Source organism: Macrobrachium nipponense, chromosome 39 (assembly GCF_015104395.2).
Source record: "Macrobrachium nipponense isolate FS-2020 chromosome 39, ASM1510439v2, whole genome shotgun sequence".
NCBI lineage: Eukaryota > Metazoa > Arthropoda > Malacostraca > Decapoda > Palaemonidae > Macrobrachium > Macrobrachium nipponense.
The window spans coordinates 16,906,192-16,926,948 of record NC_061099.1 but is presented as its reverse complement, the minus strand read 5'-3'; the positions used below and the strand labels follow the sequence as shown (position 1 = coordinate 16,926,948).

The 20,757-nt window shown below is 34.8% G+C and overlaps 2 protein-coding genes across 2 annotated transcripts in view; both read right to left on the bottom strand.

Moving 5' to 3' along the window:
* Nucleotides 1-7,394: 7,394 nt before the first annotated feature.
* Nucleotides 7,395-8,258, bottom strand: LOC135209971 (protein FAM200C-like). The gene has a single exon (XM_064242696.1). The coding sequence runs from the start codon at nucleotides 8,256-8,258 to the stop codon at nucleotides 7,395-7,397; it is 864 nt and encodes a 287-aa protein (XP_064098766.1).
* Nucleotides 8,259-19,674: 11,416 nt separating this feature from the next.
* The window catches only part of LOC135209969 (piggyBac transposable element-derived protein 4-like), a 21,271-nt gene continuing 20,188 nt past the window's right edge, over nucleotides 19,675-20,757 (bottom strand). Inside the window, exon 5 of the mRNA XM_064242695.1 lies at nucleotides 19,675-19,757. Within this exon, the coding sequence (XP_064098765.1) occupies nucleotides 19,675-19,757 (83 nt within the window). The remainder of the gene's footprint in view (nucleotides 19,758-20,757) is intronic.

The following is a 20,757-nucleotide window of genomic DNA, read 5'->3' as shown; positions in this document are numbered from 1 at the left end:
TTCTGAAGAACTATATATATTTGAAAGTAGGTCACTGTAATGATTACCAAACTAGTGCTGACTGGCGAAAGCGCACTTTATGAATATGTGTATTTTTTCTAGTCAGCTCATTTTTGTTGGGTTTTTTTTCATATATCTGAGTACGGAGCTGTAAATGCTTAAATGTTTAAGAATTCGACGCCACGTGTGTGAGTAGGAAAATTGAATTTCTCACGACTTCACAAGCCAGAGAAATATGAAAGCATACAATTCCAGTTCCTGAGATTCCAATTATAATATGCATCAAAATTTTCACGCAAACTCAGTTATTGGCTTTTTTCCCCTTCAATCAATCATGGTGCGTATAGACCACGTTATATTATATTAAAATGATTAAGAGAAGTTTTGCACAACTTTTTCAACTTATTCCTGATCATGGGGTTAATTCAGTCAGTGCACCTCACGCAGTACCTCCGTTCATATTCTCTTTCTTTCATCAATACTTTCCACCCTCCTGTTGCACCTTAAAGCCTTTTTACGGTTAATTTTCATTTCAGCACTGAATGACCATATAGGTCCCAGCACTCAGCCTTTGGCCTAAATGTTGTATTCTATTCCATTCTCTTCCTTACCGGCAGCGTGGGAAGCTGGAAATTTCCAAACATGGCTAAGAATAAAAGAGGAGAAAATGATGAGAAGACATTCTGCAATATTTCGCATTCCTAACGTATTCCGAGAACATACCGAACCTGATAGTCGCGTCTCGAGATATGAAATACGTCAAGCAAACGATACGTTGACGAACTGTAGACACTTGATGGCCTAGATACTCGTTGATAATAAGTTTTGCTTTGTATTTTTCGAAATATTTCGCATTCTTTCTTTCAGTTGTCCAGTGTAAAAGACAGTTCCAGTCACTCCATGTATTGAAAATTAAAGATGTTATAAACTAAAGCGAGGTACAGTCATTATTCGAAATCCCCAGCCTCCACTTCTATTATAATTCATTAGTTTGTTTTATTAAGTGATGAGAGTGCCATTTTTGTTTCTTACATCCTGTCATTTCAAAAAAATTTTAATCTGCCTTGGAAATTAGGATTTTACTTGATTAGGATACAGTCATTATTTTAAATCCCCATATTTCACCCATATCCAAATTAATTATTTTGCTCTGTTAAATATGAGGTGTCATTATTTTCTTACATCCTATCATATGAAAAAACTGTAATCTGTCATAGTACTTTTTTTTTTTTTTTTTAGGTAAAATCCCTGTCAGCTATTGGAACTTTTTCAGAATTTAAAAAAACCAAAATTACCGAAATTCTTGATTCACAAAACCAACTGTTGTGTAGCTCCCTAGAACAGGTCTAGAGTAACAGTAAAATATTTTCTGGACAGTTTTCACCTTTTTACAAACCATAATTATCTTAACCTTGAAATGAATCTGCTCAAGAAACAGAAACCGCTGAATCAACTCTGTCAGGATTAGCATTGCTAAGAAAGATTTATTATTATTTCATAGTTTTCATGTTGGTAATTAGTCACACATGGAAGTTTTTGTTAGTTATAATAAATATGTCATCTCAAGAAACAACATACTCATTTTTTAGGATTTAATTAATTTTGTAGTTACTGGGCGAAAGTTATTTTTAAAACTAGTACACATAGAATAAATTCTATTATGGCGATCTTTAAATATTGAAAAATGTCTGGAGTTAGGGCATTAGAATTAAATTATAGGAAGAAAGTTTAACAAGGTAGCACTGAAATAAACTGTGTTATATAAATATGGTATTTGTACGGTGCTGCCGAACTTCAAGCAATGAGGGTAATAATAAAAAAGAAATTTTATGGACAACAGAGCGAACAGCGTATGAATAATTATAACTAAAGATTTTACGTATAATGGTAATAAAAGGGACATAAAAAATAAAGGAGAAGCGAAAGAGATACTTGATTAACAGCTGCAGAGAAGAGAAAGAATGGAAATTGCGATTTTTTTTATTATAGAATCTTTAAGCCAATTTCAAAGCAGATTTGGCCACTGATTCTGGGCGTTCGACACCTTTTAATATATATATATATATATATATATATATATATATATATATATATATATATATATGTAGTATATATATATATATATATATATATATATATATATATATATAGTATATATATATATATATATATATATATATATATATATATATATATATATATATATATATATATATATATATATATATTTATAAATCCTTGGGAATGACCAAAGCTTTTAGTTAGCACTAATCATACTGGATGGTGTCAGATATTTCTATCATTTAATTAATGTGGATATAACTTAAAATTCAGAAGCTATACTAAGGGTGAAAAGTTAAAAAGGAAAGTAATTCCTGGAGTGCCTGTGACGTCCATCTCATTCGATCATGCCTCAAGATCAAAGGCATAAACTGGCAAGAAATGTTCGAAATTCTTGCATCGCTTGCTTTCAAATTTACAGCTCAGTTTTTTTACTAGTTAGAGAGAGTTGTATCGTGGGTAGGACATTCAATTACACGACCAACTAAGGCAGAAGTGCCTAAACGTGATATAGGGAAGGATATGTGATGCTGCCTTAGGGACGAATTCAAAATTTACAAAATTTGTTTTAAATTATCTTGGATTAAAAGAAAAGAGAATATTACGTAGATGCGGCAGCTATACTAAATTTTGTTTGAGAGAAAACTTGTATAAGAGCACAAGTTGTCAAGTTTAGTAAGTTTTCAGTCCTCGGTAGAAAAAAGGTTTTGAATAATGAATATGAATATGTAACAGTTTCGATTCTTAATGGAAGGCTTAAACAGGCATGAAATAAAGCAGGTTAAGTTGTCGTCAAATTTAGCAATAAGAGGTCAAGAATATCATCTACTTATAGTACCAATTGTAGCATTAAACAGTAGCTGGTGGTTACAGTTATTTACGAATTAAAGCTATGGAATATTCAATCCGTAGGTGCTTATTCTTTAATTTAAAGGTAATTATTTGAATTGTTTCTCTGCATTTGTGAAATCTTTTGTATATTACTGGTAATAGAAAAAAGTTGACATTATATATGTAAAAAATAAATGACCAAAGAGTTCGAACATGACAATCACTAACATCTGAAATCAACTTATGAAAGCAGGAATCCTTTGGGAATGCAGTTACTCTAAATTGTTTGTTTTGCATTTGCTGCTTCCTTTCGAAACATCTTCCTATTGTAAAAAAAAAATCCATTGTCTTTGGTTAACTGAGTGTAAAAATTTTATTTTCCAAAAATTTCATTAAGAGTGGGTCTTGATCGAGATATTCACTAAGATTAAATATTTTAGAAATATCTTCACCTTGAATACAATATATTGCGATAAATTGCGGGAATACAATATATTGCGATAAATAAATTCATTGCTCATTTATATTCCATCACAATTTTCATATTTTAACGAATTCTTTTTACCATATATTAATGGAATGCTCGCCAGGCAGGACAATGGGCATTTTGGAATTTACCGATAAAATGTGTTCAATTTGCTGTTATGAATAATAATAATAATAATAATAATAATAATAATAATAATAATAATAATAGGATACCACGACTTTCCACCATGGCTGTGCAAACCAGCACGCAAAGAAGTTCCTATCTCCCAAAAAAGTTACCTTCCCATCTCTCGTTCATCTAAACTACTTGCTGAGTCATAAACGGCTCTTCCCATAATCGTCCCAAGATAGAAATTGAAGAGAGAAATAAAAAACAAACAAACAACTTACATAGCATCTATGATCTGTGACACAAGTATAGAAAAATATAATATACGCATATATATTTATAGCATATATATATATAATATATCTATATATATATATATATGAATATATATATATATATATATATATATATATATATATATATATATATATATATATATATATATATATATATTAGTAGTATAGAACTTTGGCTAAGGTAGGTTAGTATATATATATATATATATTAACTATATATATATATTATATATATAATATATATATATATATATATATATATATATAGTAGTATAGAACTTTGGCTAAGGTTGGTAGTATCTACTTATTTCGAAGTGAGTCAGAATAACCTATTTCTTATTCGACTCTGCTTTCCACGGAATACTTCTGTTACATTTATACACACACACACAGACGAATATATGTATATACATATATATGCATATATATATATATATATATATATATATATATATATATCTATACATATATATATATACATATATTCGTCTGTGTGTGTGTGTATAAATGTAACAGAAGTATTCCGTGGAAAGCAGAGTCGAATAAGAAATAGGTTATTCTGACTCACTTCGAAATAAGTAGATACTAACCTAACCTTAGCCAAAGTTCTATACTACGACACCCAGGTTACTTCATCATTCTAAATAACACTTAAGACATTTATTATTTGAATTGTGTACTTAATGAATCTATAAATGATGTGAACATACTGTTAGTATGAATGACGGACTCGTTATTCCTAGCCTGAATTGTCTGAAATCGTCGTTAGAAAATACACAAAACTACATTACAACTTGCAGCAAAGTAGCATATCTCTTGTCGAAGTTTCGACATATCCCCACAGAAAAACTTAGATCTACATTATTTATTTACAATAATCCCGTTCTTATCATTGACTTCCTGTCTTCTGCAGCTATCTGAGCAGCCTTCTGCTTGGGCAGTTGCTTGACTGAATGTCTACTTTCACAGGATTAATTTCTTCTATCTCCTACTACAGCTTTAGGGGGTATAACTTAACTACAGATCTCATGACCTGGCTATGGCCGTTTATAGAGCAGCTTGACACTTGCCCCAACTTCCACTTGCTCCTTGGCCCCTCATCATGAATGAGGACTACTTCCCCTATTCTGGGCCAAGAGCTATGCATCATTCTTACTCGATGGGTCTCTCTTAAATTTGTTAAATACTCCCTCTCCCATCTTTTCCACAGATTGTCGCACAACCTGGACACATACAGGACTCTTTTCTCGGTGAAATCTGTCCATAGGTAGGGTCACCAGTGATCTTTTCCTAATTTACTACTTCTCTTGGGAAGAACTTAAGCTTTCTCCCAAGAATCAAATGGTTAGGGGTTAAAATTTCAACTGATTCAAATCCCTAGGCATGTAACATAATGGGCTATCATTTATGATCCCTTCTAGATCCACCAGTACACAGGTTACTTCTTCAAAACTGGGTAAGTCCGTTTTTAGGTATGAGTCAAGAAATCCTATCAGCCTTTCCCATATAGCACCAAACCATGGTGCTCTCGCTGGAATGAACTTCCAGTTACACTGTATATCCAACAGATGTTCCTTGACCCTTAGGTTCTCTGACATGGTCCTAAGATATTCTGATGCTGCTACAAATGTGGTGGCGTTGTCACTCAGCATGAGTGCTGAGAAACCTCTTCTGCTGCAGAACTTTCTAAAACTCTTGAGGAATGAGTCACAAGACTGGTCATCAACTAGTTCCACAGGTATGCCTCTGGTTATTGGACATGTAAATAAGTTGATATAGGCCTGCTTAGGGCTCTGTCCATTTCCGTTAACCCATAATATGTCGGTATAGTTCATGCCTGTGGTATTAAAAGGTTGCTTGCATTGCACCATGAGCTCAGGTAATGGAGGAACTACATTGGGCCCTTACAGCCTCCCCTGCATTCTCCTACAAATATCACAATGGTGGGATCCAGAACTCTTGCCTGAAACTCACCAAAGTTGCATTTACACCTATATGCGCATTAGCATCATGATGTTCTTTAATAATTACCCGAGTAACATAGCAACTCTTTTGCAATAGTATGGGAAACTTAGCAGGATTAGGCTTCCATTAGGTTAGGCGATGATTGACCAAATTGGTCTTACTACTTATCACACAACATGCATTTACACTTTATGTAAATAAGGAAAATACACAAAACTACAATACAACTTGCAGCAAAGTAGAATATCTCTTGTTGAAGTTTCGACACGGCAGACCAGCACATGAGTAAACATTCACTATTGTAACTTGTTTCAGGCTGGTACATACATACTCATCATCAGGCATTTAAAAAAAACTAATAAATAAACACAATAAAAAAGCACTCTAAAAAATTGAATTAAACACATCAGAACTAATTACCAAGAATTAAAATTGGACAGTACCAGTTAATCTATGAAAGCAAGTCAATAGAGGAATAAAAGGCAAATACAAACATAGTTACATAATACATCCAGAGAAGAGTACCACGCAATAAGGCACTTAGCACAAGACAGATCCATAGTCATTACCAAACCAGACAAAGATAACATTGTTGATGTTCTTGACAAGACCGACTATATTTCTAAAGTAAATGAGGTTTTGAATGACCATACCAACTTTGAATGAGTTTGAGATGATGTTCTCTTAACCATGTTGAACATGTGATCTCATTGAGAACAATGAGATCACAAAATTCCATTGATGTTGGTGTTAATTCAGACCAGGAATATTATATGGTTTGTCAAAGGCATTGATACGATCCATCATGTCAGTGTAGGCATCTTCAACTACAAACTTTCCTAGTACCTTCTGCCCATTCTTGCTCCTATAGCCATTAATGAGTAGTCGTTTAAATTTTTACTTTTGGTAAAGAGATACGGATAAAAGTTTTGATAATTGTGTTATAGCTAGTTTTGATGTGAAGTCGTGTTCACGAATATACCTTTAGTTGAAACCATTGATATATGCAATTATAATTTATATAGTGATTCTGATAAAATAATAAATTCTGAAAACCTCAGCTTCATGAACTGTTTCTTCATCTTCAATGAAAATGTTTATAAGTAGAAGGATGGAGTTGCCATGGGAAATCTACTGGGCGCAACGTTCGCTAATGCCTTTCTTGCATATCATGAGGTTACATCAGGGGTTCACAAACTTTTTAACTCATCGACCCCCCAATGAAGTTTCAAATTTTCTATCGACCCCCTAGCCTAGCATTTAATTATTAATAATTCAAGGAAAAAAAAGAACAATGTCAAAATAAATTTTAGTAGTAGCAGTTTAGTACTTGACATGCAGTAGGATAAAAAAATAACACACAGTAAGAAAATGTTTAGAAATTTAAATGCACCAGTAACTTGATTCTCAATGCAACATACCATTTTCATCTTCCACTGTTGACATCATTAATGTGAAGGATGTGCCTGATGGGACTCAACAAGGATACTGATATTAGGTTGTAGGTTGGTGAGCTTCAGCCGTAGGCCACCTCGTTCTTCCAGGCTCAGTCTGCATTTGCAAGATTGAAACCGGCTTCAACCATGTATGAACTTGGGAAAGCAAGTAAAAATGGCTGAACCACTGCACACAGCTGAGGATATTTAGCAACGTCGTTCTTTTCTTCTGAACAAGGCACTTGCTTCAAGGTCCACAGTCATGTCAATGGATTCCTCTTCCAGGTGTGAGGCAACATCTACATTCCTTATTTCAAAATCAAACGGACTTAGAATCCAATCTGGCACTTTTACTTTTTCCAGGTCTTCAAAGCGCCCTTCAAAGTCTTCAACTAAATTCTCCAAATGAGTCATGTAAATTTCTATATGTGACAGTAAAGCTCTAAACAAGCTAAGCTTGCCTTGGAACCATAGTAAAACTGTCTTGGCCTGAATGATGGTAACATCTTTACCTTGTAGTCGGTTTAGTGTCTCATTAAATTTAGAATAGAGGTCTGCTAAATAGAACAAGGAATTTTTGCATTTTTTAAACTCTTCACATAAAGATGAGTCCACGTCTCCCAGGAACTGAACAGTTAAGTCATATAAGTCAACAAGTCTTTGCAAGCTGTGACCCCTAGAGAGCCACCTTACCTCAGTGTGCAGGAGTAATTGCTTATACATGTCATCATTTTCTTCACACAGCAGCGCAAACAATCGTGAGTTAAGTGGATGTGCTTTGATTTTGTTAATTGCCCTAATGCACACTTTCAAAGCATCATGCAGTCCATCACTTAGTTTCTTGCCTACAAGATGTTGTCTGTACAGTACACAGTGTTCGGTACGTACATCAGGCACTTTCTGTTTGAGTAGGCTTGCAAATCCTCTGTACCAACCCACCATCGCTGGTGAACCATCAGTATCCACTGCAGTAATATTGCTAAAAGGTATATTGTGCTTTTCAAAATACTGCTGCATACATTGTAAAATTGTCTCACCTTTTGCATCAGCTGTGAGATATTTGGCAAACATGATATAGAGGCGTTCAGGGAGGCGAAAGCCTTGTTAGATTTCAATAAAGATGATCTTTCCTAGCGTTGTCAGAGCTTTCAATATGCATTTTTAAGAGCAGCTTATGGCTTAAAGGAACACGGGGATATGGTGAGAGATTTAAGAAGGCTATATAAAATCTGGAAAGGCACAACTAGTCTTATTGAACGTAGCTCAAAGCTTTTTGACTCAGCAAGAGAATGGATACAAAGATTAAAAACCTCTAAATGAGTTAATGGGGGTAATGTCTCACTCGATGCTATTACACGACGTACCGGATGCAATAGTGGACAGTTTTGATGAAAAGATTGAACCTACATCAGAAGTAGAATTAATTTATGCCCAGATTCAGAAACATATGTCCAGATGTCCCACTGTAGATAGAAAATTTTTTTAATGGGACCAGTCCGAGAAATACGGTGCAAAGAGACAGAATTTCCTTCTCCCCGTTTGTGTGCAAAAGTAGAATATAATTGAGGGTCGATCGATCAAAGGCAACAGCAGTTGCGTCTACAATTGTAATAAACCAGGGCGCACAAAGAAAGTATGAAGAGTCAAGTATTGTGGAATATGTAAGAGTGTGGATCACTATTGGCATTTTTCTCCTTCTCAGATACAGAAAGATGCGAGACCTACACCTCAAAGGTCTGGGAGTTATAATACGAGAACTTCCCAGGCAGGTCACTTAAGAGGGCAAAGGGATCAGCGAAATTGTTGGAAAGCCAATCAACAAAAAGGGTACAGATGATTTGTACGTGCCTTTGTGGTCTTGTGGGGGACGCCCCAGAGCCCAGGCCTATAGTTTATGGAACAGTGGAGGATGTTGATCTCCCGTTCTTCATAGATACTGGTGCTAGTATCAACCTAATGGATCATAATTTGTATCAATCCATGTTCTTCCATTACCCTTTGAAACCCTCAATGGAGATGGTGTGTGATGTGCTAGCCCGTAGATTAAATACCCTGGGTTGTGTTAGAATACGGTTTACTCTTGGTGATAGAGTGTTAATAGAACCATTTTTGGTTATAAAAGGGGTTGCGTTGGGTCATCCTGCATGTAGGAGAGACAAGATTTTGGTCCATGAGGGTGTTAGTGGTATAACGGTTGGAATACCTGGTGTTTTTATCCCTTATGAGGATGCAAGTGAAGCTGAGGATATGGAGATTATTGAAAAACGGGATGCGTTTGGCGGTGCCAACGGTGATGATACCGGGGATATGGGGAGTGGTGATACGGAAACCCACCCTGGTGATACGGGGAATAACTGTGGTGATGTTAAACGGGATGATGGGGGCTACAGTAGTAATAATTTTGGTGTATGTGACAATGGCATTATGGGTGGTGATACTGATACTAATATTGATGTTATTACTGATACTAACAAGGGTGGTGATGTTTATGGGACCGTGGAACGGGGAGGTACTAACCACAAATATAAATGTGTTTTATCAGAGGATGCTGTTTTAATGCCAGGTTCAAAGACTATGGTAAAAGTCAAGTAGAGGGAAGTGAAAAAAACCCGTGGATGTGGGCGTAATTGAGGGTAGTGAGAAACTACGAGGGGTTATCAAACACTGGTGTTACATGGATAGAATTACTGAACTGTAATGATACAGTTGGGAAATACCAGAAGAATACATATGTGGTAGATCTCCAAGATTGGAGTAATGACAGTGGTTCAGTGGCTATTGTAGAGGGGAAATCTGAGTTTTCAGAGGCAGAAATGCAATCGAGGAAGCGAATATTTAGAGAACATTTAGCTAATGCGGATTATAGTGAGCATATTGAACTGGTAAGTGAGCTCTTGGCAGAATTTGGGGATACAGTAGATTTAAAAGGTGATAAACTAAGATTGACTAATGTGTTAGAACATAAGGTAAACTTAGAGAAAGGCACAAAACCTATTTATATTCCTGCATACTGCATACCTTTCAAAATCAGAGAGCAGGTAGAGAAAGAGGTCAATAAATGGGAAGAGGAAGGAATCATTACGCCTAGTGTGTCTCCATACAACTTTCCTCTGTTAGCAGTGCCTAAGAAGGACGGTTCTGTCTGTGTATGTGTCGATTTTAGACGTTTAAATGAAAAAACAATCCCTCACCGTTATCCAGTCGCATGCATACCAGATCTTTTTTGTAGAAATCGGGGGAACATAATATTTATAGCTCAATTGATTTAGTGCAGGGTTTTCTGCAGGTTCCTCTTAGTGAGAGTAATAAGGAATATACGGACTTTTCAGTGCCCAAGGGACACTATGAATTTACGCGGATGCCGTTCGGGCAGTCTGATGACCTTTACCAGGTTGGTAAACACAGTTTTGCACGGGTTATTGGGTAAAAATGTTTTTGTATATATGGATGACATATTGATCGCAACCGACTCGATCGTGCAACACCTGGAAGTGCTTAAGGAAGTACTTAGGAGGCTTAGATTAGCAGGATTGAAACTTAAGCTAGATAAGTGTTCATTCTTGAAAAAGCAAATTACATATTTAGGCCATGTCATATCCAATTAAGGGGTTGGAGTAAACGAGGATAAAGTCAAAGCAATAGCGGATTTTTGCATCCCGAGTTCAAAGAAAGAAATTAAGTCATTCCTAGGTATTGCTGGTTTCTTCCATAGGTTTGTGAAAGGGGTTTCAAACATAGCAGCTCCTCTAACAGATATATTGCGGGAAGACATTCAATTTCAATGGGGAAAACCCAAGAATGATAGTTTTCAGAAACTTTAAGACGTGTTAATGAATCCCCCAGTTCTGAAATTTCCAGTTTTCAGCAAACCATTCACATTAGTGACTGATGCCAGTCAAGAGAGTATAGGTGCTTCCCTTATGCAAAAGTTTGATGGGAAATTCAATCCCATAGCATTTTATAGGAGGAAGTTTAGGACAAGGGCAGCAATGAGAGATTAATGGCTACCATAGATAAAGAAGCCTTTGCAAATAGTATCAAGTTTGGTTCATTTTAAAATGCTACTGATGGGGAATAAAGTAGAAGTCCTTATAGACCACAAGCCATTGTTGGATCTTTTTAATAAGCCCGATTTGTCACCTAAAAGAGCTCGATTGTTTTTAACTATCAGGGACTTCGATGCAAAGCTCAAGTATATAGAAGGTAAATTAAATGTAGTAGCAGACGCCATTAGTAGAAGTTTTTATGACACGGAAGGATTTCAAGTTGCGCTAGTCACTAGCGATTCTATACAATGGGATATGGATCTCATAGAGCAAAGGCAAGATGAAGACGAAATTTTGGCAGACGCAAAAGCGATTCAGTAAACGTTATAAGTTACCTTTTTCGGGTCTAGAATTAGAAGGTAATCTGTTGGTCCGGCAAATTAAGTATAAATTGAGGACTAGTGAAAGTAAAGGAGACACGACACAGATCGTAATTCCGAGAGTCCTAATTCCAGTGGTTTTGGATATAGTACATGTTCGGTAGTCCACACTTGGGGATAGAAAAAACGCATAATGAGGTGTAGCTAAATATATTTGGAAAAATATGGGGAAAGATGGGAAAAATTTTGTGAAAAACTGTACACTATGCAATGCTTGCAAACCTGCAAGGATAACTTCCTGCAAATTAGGGTCATATCCGATACCAAGTAGACCTTTTCAGAGAATACATGTGGATATCTTGGGAAATTTTTGTGAATCGAGATATGCGAATAAGTACCCGTTAGTGATAAAATATGAACTTGTGAGGATAGTAGAAATTTTTCCAATTAAGCATAAAACAGCTGAAGAAGTAGCTATAGCATTTTTCAATGGTATCATTTGCAGATATGGCTCACCCGAGGTTTTGTTGACCAACAATGACAGAGAATTTGTAAACAAAACTTTATAATGTTTGGCGGAAGTCATGGGGATACAGAAAGTAACAATTATTCCATACAGACCTGAAGCTAATAGGTTATGTGAACGAGCAAACAGGAAAGTGCTCGAAGATCTCTGGAAGACTGTAGGTGGTAATGATAAAAACTGGGATAGATATATTGATGTTGTTAGACACAATATTAACACTATGGTTAGTAATTCCATTGAATGTCTCCATTTGAAGCTTTGTTTGTTTGCCTAACACGAGGTACATTTGATCTGTTAACTATACCTCATCATGGGAAAGATACAATTGAAGCGAAGGAGAGACATGTTTGTCTCAACTGTAATCTCGAGGCCACGACCCAAAAAATGGTAGAAAGAAGTAATAGCAGATCATCTGATCATAAAATCAGTGTTGGAGACAAGGTATTTCTGAAAATCAATGTGAGAAATGAACTAAATTACAAATTGGGTCTGAAATTTGAAGGTTCTTTTAGAGTCGTTGAGGAAAAGACTGGAAACAGATTTATAGTCTTAGAGGAAGAAACAGGTCGGTCGAAATGAACCCATATATCAAACCTGAAAAAAGTTGGTTGTGGTAGCTAATATAATATCGTGTAGTTGCACTTTTTTCAAGTTTCGTAAATTGATGGTGAAATGTGTTTAGTCAGTTTAATTTAATGTTTTTTTCTCTTTCATTTCTTCTAATATTTTTCTTGCAAACATTATGAACTAGTATATACCAGTTGCCGATGTGGTGAGCGACGGGAGTGCACAAAAGACATAGGTGGCCGAGCCATCTTAAAACAGGCATGATAATGAATTGTTAATCTCAGCTTTTTCCGGTTAGAGACAGGTCGCTTAGTGACAAGCGCTAGGTTCCTTGAAGAATGCTGAAATGAAAAACAGCCAGGAATGATAACCAATGCAATTTGAGGTCGGCGACGACGCCTCGGAAATCACATGCTTGGGACATGCGGCACCCATGGTTGCCAGGCGCCCCGCAGGGCGTGTCTGCATGTGTGTTCGTAGCATATGATATATGGGGCTGATGATAGGTAATGAGACAGTGTGCAGAAACACACCTGGAAGAGGTTTGAGAAGACCCATCGAAAAAGATAACATAAGACAAGACTTTGAAAATGTTAACCTTTGAAGTGATAACAAATTCGTGGGAGAAAGACAAGTGTGGTGCGTACATATTCCTTTTGATTAACTTTCACGTGTGAAGTGGTGTAATAATTATGGTCTCTTTTTTCAGATGGGTTCAATGTCACCATATAGGAAAATGGATTCTTTAAGACTTATTTGACTTGTTGAAAATGGTGTGGTTAGTCGGACATAGAGAGATTTCAGGGGGTACTTACTTACTTAAACCTGGTTTGGGAGAGGAAACTGACAGCTTACGGTTTTTTGGGGCCAGAGTTAATTAATTTTATTCCACTTTAATGTATTCATTTTGTTCCATTTTAATGTTAGCTAATTTGGGAAATAAAAAGTATATTTTTGTATCTACGGGAATTCATTCCAGCCTAGCCTTGTATTGCAGCTAACGCCCAGAGAGTTTCAGCCACAGATCGAGGGTAGGTAGTTGCTTGCTAGCAGTTTTCTTTCATTTGTCTAAGCGAGTATCATTTGTTCCTAAAAACTCGTTTTAGATATATATATATATATATATATATATATATATATATATATATATATATATATATATATATATATATATATATATATTTAGTGGTACCTCGGTTCATAAACTTAATTTATTTGAGGACGCTGTCTGGGACCTAAAAAAAATTCGTTAACCTGAATAAACTTTCTCCATTTTTTAAAATAATGCATAAGCAAATAATTCGTCCAAACCTCAGAAACACTTTATTTTCTTTCCTTTTTTGATGGTTTTCTGCATCCAATAATATTTTATAGTATTTTCATATTACTATTGTTGTATTATAAAATACAAACAGCAATCAATCTTTTGGTTAGGAAATCAGCTGGGGGTGACTGCAAAGTAAGTTTATTTTGCTGTATTGAACTCAAATCAGACCGACTGTCTTGCTTCTAGTTAACGTATAAATGAATCTCTAGATACTCTATTGATATGGAACAAGGTTATTTTATATACGAAGTATTTTCAAGTCGAAATATTAGTTGGATACGTATCGTTGTGAACAAAATTGAGTTACTTTTCCGTTAGCAGATGCCGCTGACGGCATGTTATTGCGTAAAAAAATCAACAGATTGCGTTTGATATTTTCACTTAATTTCATCAGAATACTATGAGCTTTACATATTTATATTTTATTTCAGTGAAAATAGTAAAATATGTTCTTTCATACCAAATAGTTTGATTAAAACACGTTTCTCTCAAATTTTGTTTACGGTTGAGTTTGATGGTACTATACCGAAGTTTGCGGGAGTTTCATCGATGTCACCAATGCATGATAATAGTCGCTAGCAGATGAACATTTTTTCCTCAGCTTCAGCTGCAACTTGCGGCTCAAATTTAGCGGTATATGCCACTGCTGATCCTTTTCTCCATAGAGAATAAGGATACAGTAATGTAAAAAATATCTCAGTTCTATCACACTTAACGTCATTTGTAACGTAACTACGGTAATATATTTACTATTTTACGATGGTTGAAATACAAGAAAACAGCTGTTGTTATCGGATTCGGTTGTTCATAGCAAATCAGTTGTTTCTGGGTGCATGTGTGTACACAACTAGTATAATATTACTATAGATACTTTTAGCATTCTCTTTTATTCTTTTTAGCTTAACTAGAAGATGGGATAGATAAAGAGATGGCGGAAAAGCGGTTAGCCTAACTAGAAAATGGTAGTGGCTTGAAGCACTGTTCATGAGCCGAGGTACCACTATATATATATATATATATATATATATATATATATATATATATATATATATATATATATAGAGAGAGAGAGAGAGAGAGAGAGAGAGAGAGAGAGAGAGGAGAGAGAGAGAGGAGATAAACTTCGAATCCTTTGAAAAATCGAAGACACCCAGAGATGTCCTTCATTTCTTCCCTTAAACTTCGAATCTTGCTCTTCTGATCAAAGACTGACAACTTTCCTGAATCCAGCTCTATTCAGAAACGAAATAACGTCTCGGAAACTCCAACGCATGTAAATTCTCGACCAACCAAACTTCCAGACTGATCTCCAAGAATGCAACGGTTGCTTGGCCTAAACAGAACGGATACTTCTCTCCTCGCTGGATAGGCTGTCCTTCCAGGAATTCACTGGAAAGGTAGAGGAATGTTGCAGTCATCTGTAGTTCGGGATACAATGATATTTTCCTTAGCGAGGAAGATAGAGGGCTTCGTAGAGGCCATTCATTCCTGGGTTTCCAGTAGATCTGTGGAAGGCGGCACGTTGTTAATTTGTAAATACAAGAATTATATATATATATATATATATATATATATATATATATATATATATATATATATATATATATATATATATATATATATATATAATATATATATTTACGGATTTTGATCGCCTCGACTTCACAATATAATTATCTTTTATTCAGTTCTAGACGAGCAGCCATTTTCCCCTACCATCAGCTGATTTTAGGAGGGAAAACGCAGGCAGAAAGGAATTTCCGTTTAGGCTCGAGCTTAGAGTAAAGAAAGACAGGCCAACAGGATTAGTTAGGCCTTGATCCAAATTTGCTGGTTGTGTTTATTGCATCTTCATATATTCATTTCTGAAGGTACCACGATATATCCGTAAAGATCATGGTCGGTTGCAACCTATTCCTCAGGGGCTTAGAATATGTTCAAAACGGTACGTAGATGAAGAATTCACACGATCTGCCAACACCTAATGCAACTGATTTACACCATACATTCTCGAGAAGGCTATAAATAAAGCGAATACAATATAATACAGAGGTCCCACTCACAATAGACAAATAGGCTTCAACAATAAAACAAAAATTCGTACGATGAAAACATCCAAAAAGCCACAGAACACCTCAGGTCTAATAATCGTTTCATTTTCCTTTATTTTAAGTCTATCGGGAGTTCGCTTATCAACGTATATTTAAATATAAGAGGAAAAGAAGCCAGAGTTTACAAGATACCATGTAGCAATTGCAATGAAATTTACGTTGGGGAAACCGGTAGATCCATCTTGCAGAGATTAGCAGAACACAAAAGATCAGTGCGATATACATCAGAGAACACGGAGATATTCCTACTTATTAGGGACAAAGGCCATACGATGAACTGGAGTGGGGCGGAGCTGGTTTTCAAAGTAGCTGTCCGTACAAAAGGAAGATGCTGGAATCTGATATCATCAATCAAACCAACTATATGAACCTGTCAGGAGGGCACTGGAAATCGGATGACATCGACGAGTTAATCCTTAGGAACGCTTCTCAAGCAGGTGTCCAAGAACATCCGACGACCGGACGAGTCGCCAGACGGGAGCTAATGAGTCCAAAAATCACCAGGTAATAGTTTAATTTCAACCCTTCCTGGGTCACCAACAGAGATTTACTGCCACACCTATATATGTTTTGTACAATCCTCTTGTAAGACATCCAATGTCCATATTTTACCAGTGATCAGGAGAACAGAAGGAAGTGCTCGAAATATATGATTGGAACGTTAGAATAGTGTCTTATGGGCCTTTTATCTCATGTACATAGAAATATATATATATATATATATATATATCATATTGATATATATATATCTATATATATCTATATAGATAGATATATATATATCATATTACATATATATATATTTATATATATTATATATAGATATATTATATATATAATATACATATATATATATAGAATATATATAGATTATATATATATTATATTATTATATATTATAGAATATATATATATATAGATAGAACATATTATACTATATATATATATAGATATCTATATATATCTAGATAGATATATATATTATATATAGATATATATATAAAATTACTATAGATATACTATAGATATATTATATATACATTACTATATATATCTATATATAAAATAGATATATATATATATATAGATATATATATATATTATATAACGATATAGGTATACAGAGATATATATATCCATCTATATATATATATATATATATATATAATATTTATATTAGTATATATATATATATATATATAGATATATATATATACATATATAATATATATATATATATATATCATATATAATCTATTATTATATATATATATATATATATAGAAATTTACATAGATATATATATATATATGTGTATCTATAATCTATTAATCTATATAATATCTATATATATATTATATCTTATATATATATAAATATATATATATAATATATATATATATATATATATATATATAATATATATATATATATAGTGTTCGCATTTTATAAATATAGATAAATAAGTAGATAGATAAAAATGTAAATTTCCAAATCCCTTTGCTATAATACAGGGTGTCCATAAATTTCCAGTACCATTACAAGTATTTATTGCTCAGAATGGTACTGGGTATTTCATGGACACCCTTTATTGCTATATGTATGTATACCAAATTCTTATCATTACCCATAGGGATCACCAATGGAAACCTTTATATTGTCATTCTCAACAATGACTTGCCTAGCCTTTCTTTTAATACTTATATACAAGGAGGTAGCCTTTCTTTCAATACTTAGATAGATGAAATGTAAATTTCAAGGAGAGCTTGATTCAAATCTACTGACTCACTGATTATATTTTGTTTCGTACTGTACTTGGAAAGATTACTAGTTTCAAATTGTCAAAATATATCAAAGAAATAAAAGCTTGTTTCATGTTGACGCTGAACACTTTTCTTGGTACGTGTTTTTTCTATAACTATTTGTCCTATCCGTTGCTGTTGGAAAAACATTTCCAACATAATGGAAGTTCCTTCTTCCCTTACTCTTTCTCGAAGGATGGGATCAAGTCATTTCACCTTATCAACTCCGTGGCCCTAGATTAATTTTTATAACCTCTTTTCCCCACGAGGTTGTTTTACGCCCGTTTTCATGGGTACTGTTTCAGACTTTTTTTACGCCAGACTTTCAGACACCTCATTGATCTTCGAAGACCACAAGAGAGTTCAATTTCCAGTTCGGATCGATTTTAGTTTTCTGTAAAAGAAAACTGTTGAAATGGCTTTGTCTGTCCGCCCGCCCTCAGACCTGAAAAACTACCTAGGATAGAGGGGTGCAAATTGCTATGTTGATTATCCACCCTCCAATCATCAAACATACCAAATTGCAGCCCTGTAGCCTCAGTATTTTATATTCAATGACACGATCGAGCGTCTGACATCGCTTAGTCCAATTCCTGGGGCGTCGCCTACACATCTTCACTTAACCACATCGCGGGAGCAACCCGGTGTCCTGGTCATAGCTGAGAGTTTCCTACAGCAACACATCGACAGTTTCATACAACATTATACGCTGTACAGAAAAATCGATTGCTCCGAAGAAACTTCGGCTCATTTTTTACTTGTTTATTTTACGACTTAGTTGTAAAACTCATATCTCTGGCGTTCCTTCTTCCAGCAGGTTTAATTTTTTAGTATCCTTATCCTTCTCCCTTTTATTATCTTCTCTCCTTCAAGGTTAGCCTACTGTGCATTTCATGGCCGTGTGTAATTGATTTTTGTCAATAAAATCTTACCAAAGCATCTGATATTGGTCGTATTTGGGAAATAGCTGTTTGAAGCCATGGCCTAATTGGCAAAAATATACAGTCACGTATAATGTTGATAATTAAAGTAATTATCAGAATAAATCAAAGAAATTTAAAGGGAAACTTAGCTAAATTTAGTAAGCATCCAGAGAGAGACTAGTTGTAACATAAACTATGACATCCGAGGTCAGGCGTAAAGCAGGGTTCCCAGTTAGTATGATAATAATCGTAGAAACAACTGTTTGACCTCCTTATACAATAAGTATTAAAAGAAAGGCTAGGCAAGTCATTGTTGAGAATGACGATAATGTTAAGGTTTCCATTGGTGAGCCCATGGGTAATGAATAAGAATTTGGTATACATACATATAGCAATAAATACTTGTAATGGTACTGGAACTTTATGGACACCCTGTATTATAGCAAAGGGATTTGGAAAATATACATATGACAATATTACTATTTTCATTAAACAATTTTACATTGACTATAGAAATACGTAGCAGTTATGAAGCAATTTCGATTTACCCTTTGACTATCAGTTATACAAAACCTTTGGAATTGGAGACATACAATTATATTGAAATTAAAATACGATCATTTAGAGGTGTTTGATCCGATATGCCTGTAACCTTGCATAATAGTAAACACAGCCGACGACAGCGCGAGGCAGCCGATCATTCATAGGTCAAAGCCAGGTTATACGTGACTGCTGCTTCACCTACGGCAAGCCTAGTTAAATTGTTCTCTTGGCTGCAATACTGTTTTCGAGTTGCGTGTTTTTCCAATATGCAACAAAGCAAAGGATCGTTTGCGTAGTACGGTAAATATTAACAGGTAAGTGGTCATAAAGGTGATACACAAGCACCAAACGATTTAGACAAGAGGACAAGGTGACCTTTATAGGGGTAATACTCGAATGAAGAGTCTGAAAAAGAGATATACAAATATTTTGATTATATCAAAGCTTTTCTAACTTTTCTGACCAAGAATAAACAATGGCCGAATTTTCTTGACTGATAAACTATCTCACTGACTAGCTGCAACAGCCAAACGACCATTGTAACAAATTACTTATTCTACTGACATCCTTATACACACACACACACACAAACACACACACACACACACACATATATATATATATATATATATATATATATATATATATATATATATATATATATATATATATATATATATATATATCTATATATATATATATATATATATATTATATATATATATATATATATATATATATATATATATATATATATATCTATATATATATATATATATATATATATATATATATATATATATATATATATATATATTATCTGACTACCCCCTGGTGCTGCCTGGGAAAACTCTGCATGACGACCGATAAACTCTCTCTCTCTCTCTCTCTCTCTCTCTCTCTCTCTCTCTCTCTCTCTCTTCCCTGTTAAGATAGTTACTTCAGTTGCACTGTCCAGCACTTTTGAAGTTTCATATCTCACCACTCCTCACCCCCATTCCTAGTAGGGCTGAACTTGGACTTGATAGGCATCGGAAGTGTCTCTGTTCGTCCCAGTGACTCAAAAACTATGGATTTGGCAGTAATATCTGCCTTTTTAACATTTTATATTTTACCCCTTCTCACCCACCTTCCCTATTGGGATTGAACTTGGACTCAAAGGGCATTGGAAGTGTCACATTCATCTCAGCTACCCCGAAAACTAAGCATTAGACACTAATATCTGTTGTTTTTGGTTATTTTTACTTGTAACCCCTTCCCACCCCTTCCCAGCCCATATCTCCCTATTGGGGCTGAGATTGGACTTGAAAGGCATCAGGAGTGTCATTGTTCATCTCAGCGACCTAAAAAACTATCGATTAGGCACTAATATCTCCTGTTTTCCGTTATTTTTATTTGTCACCCT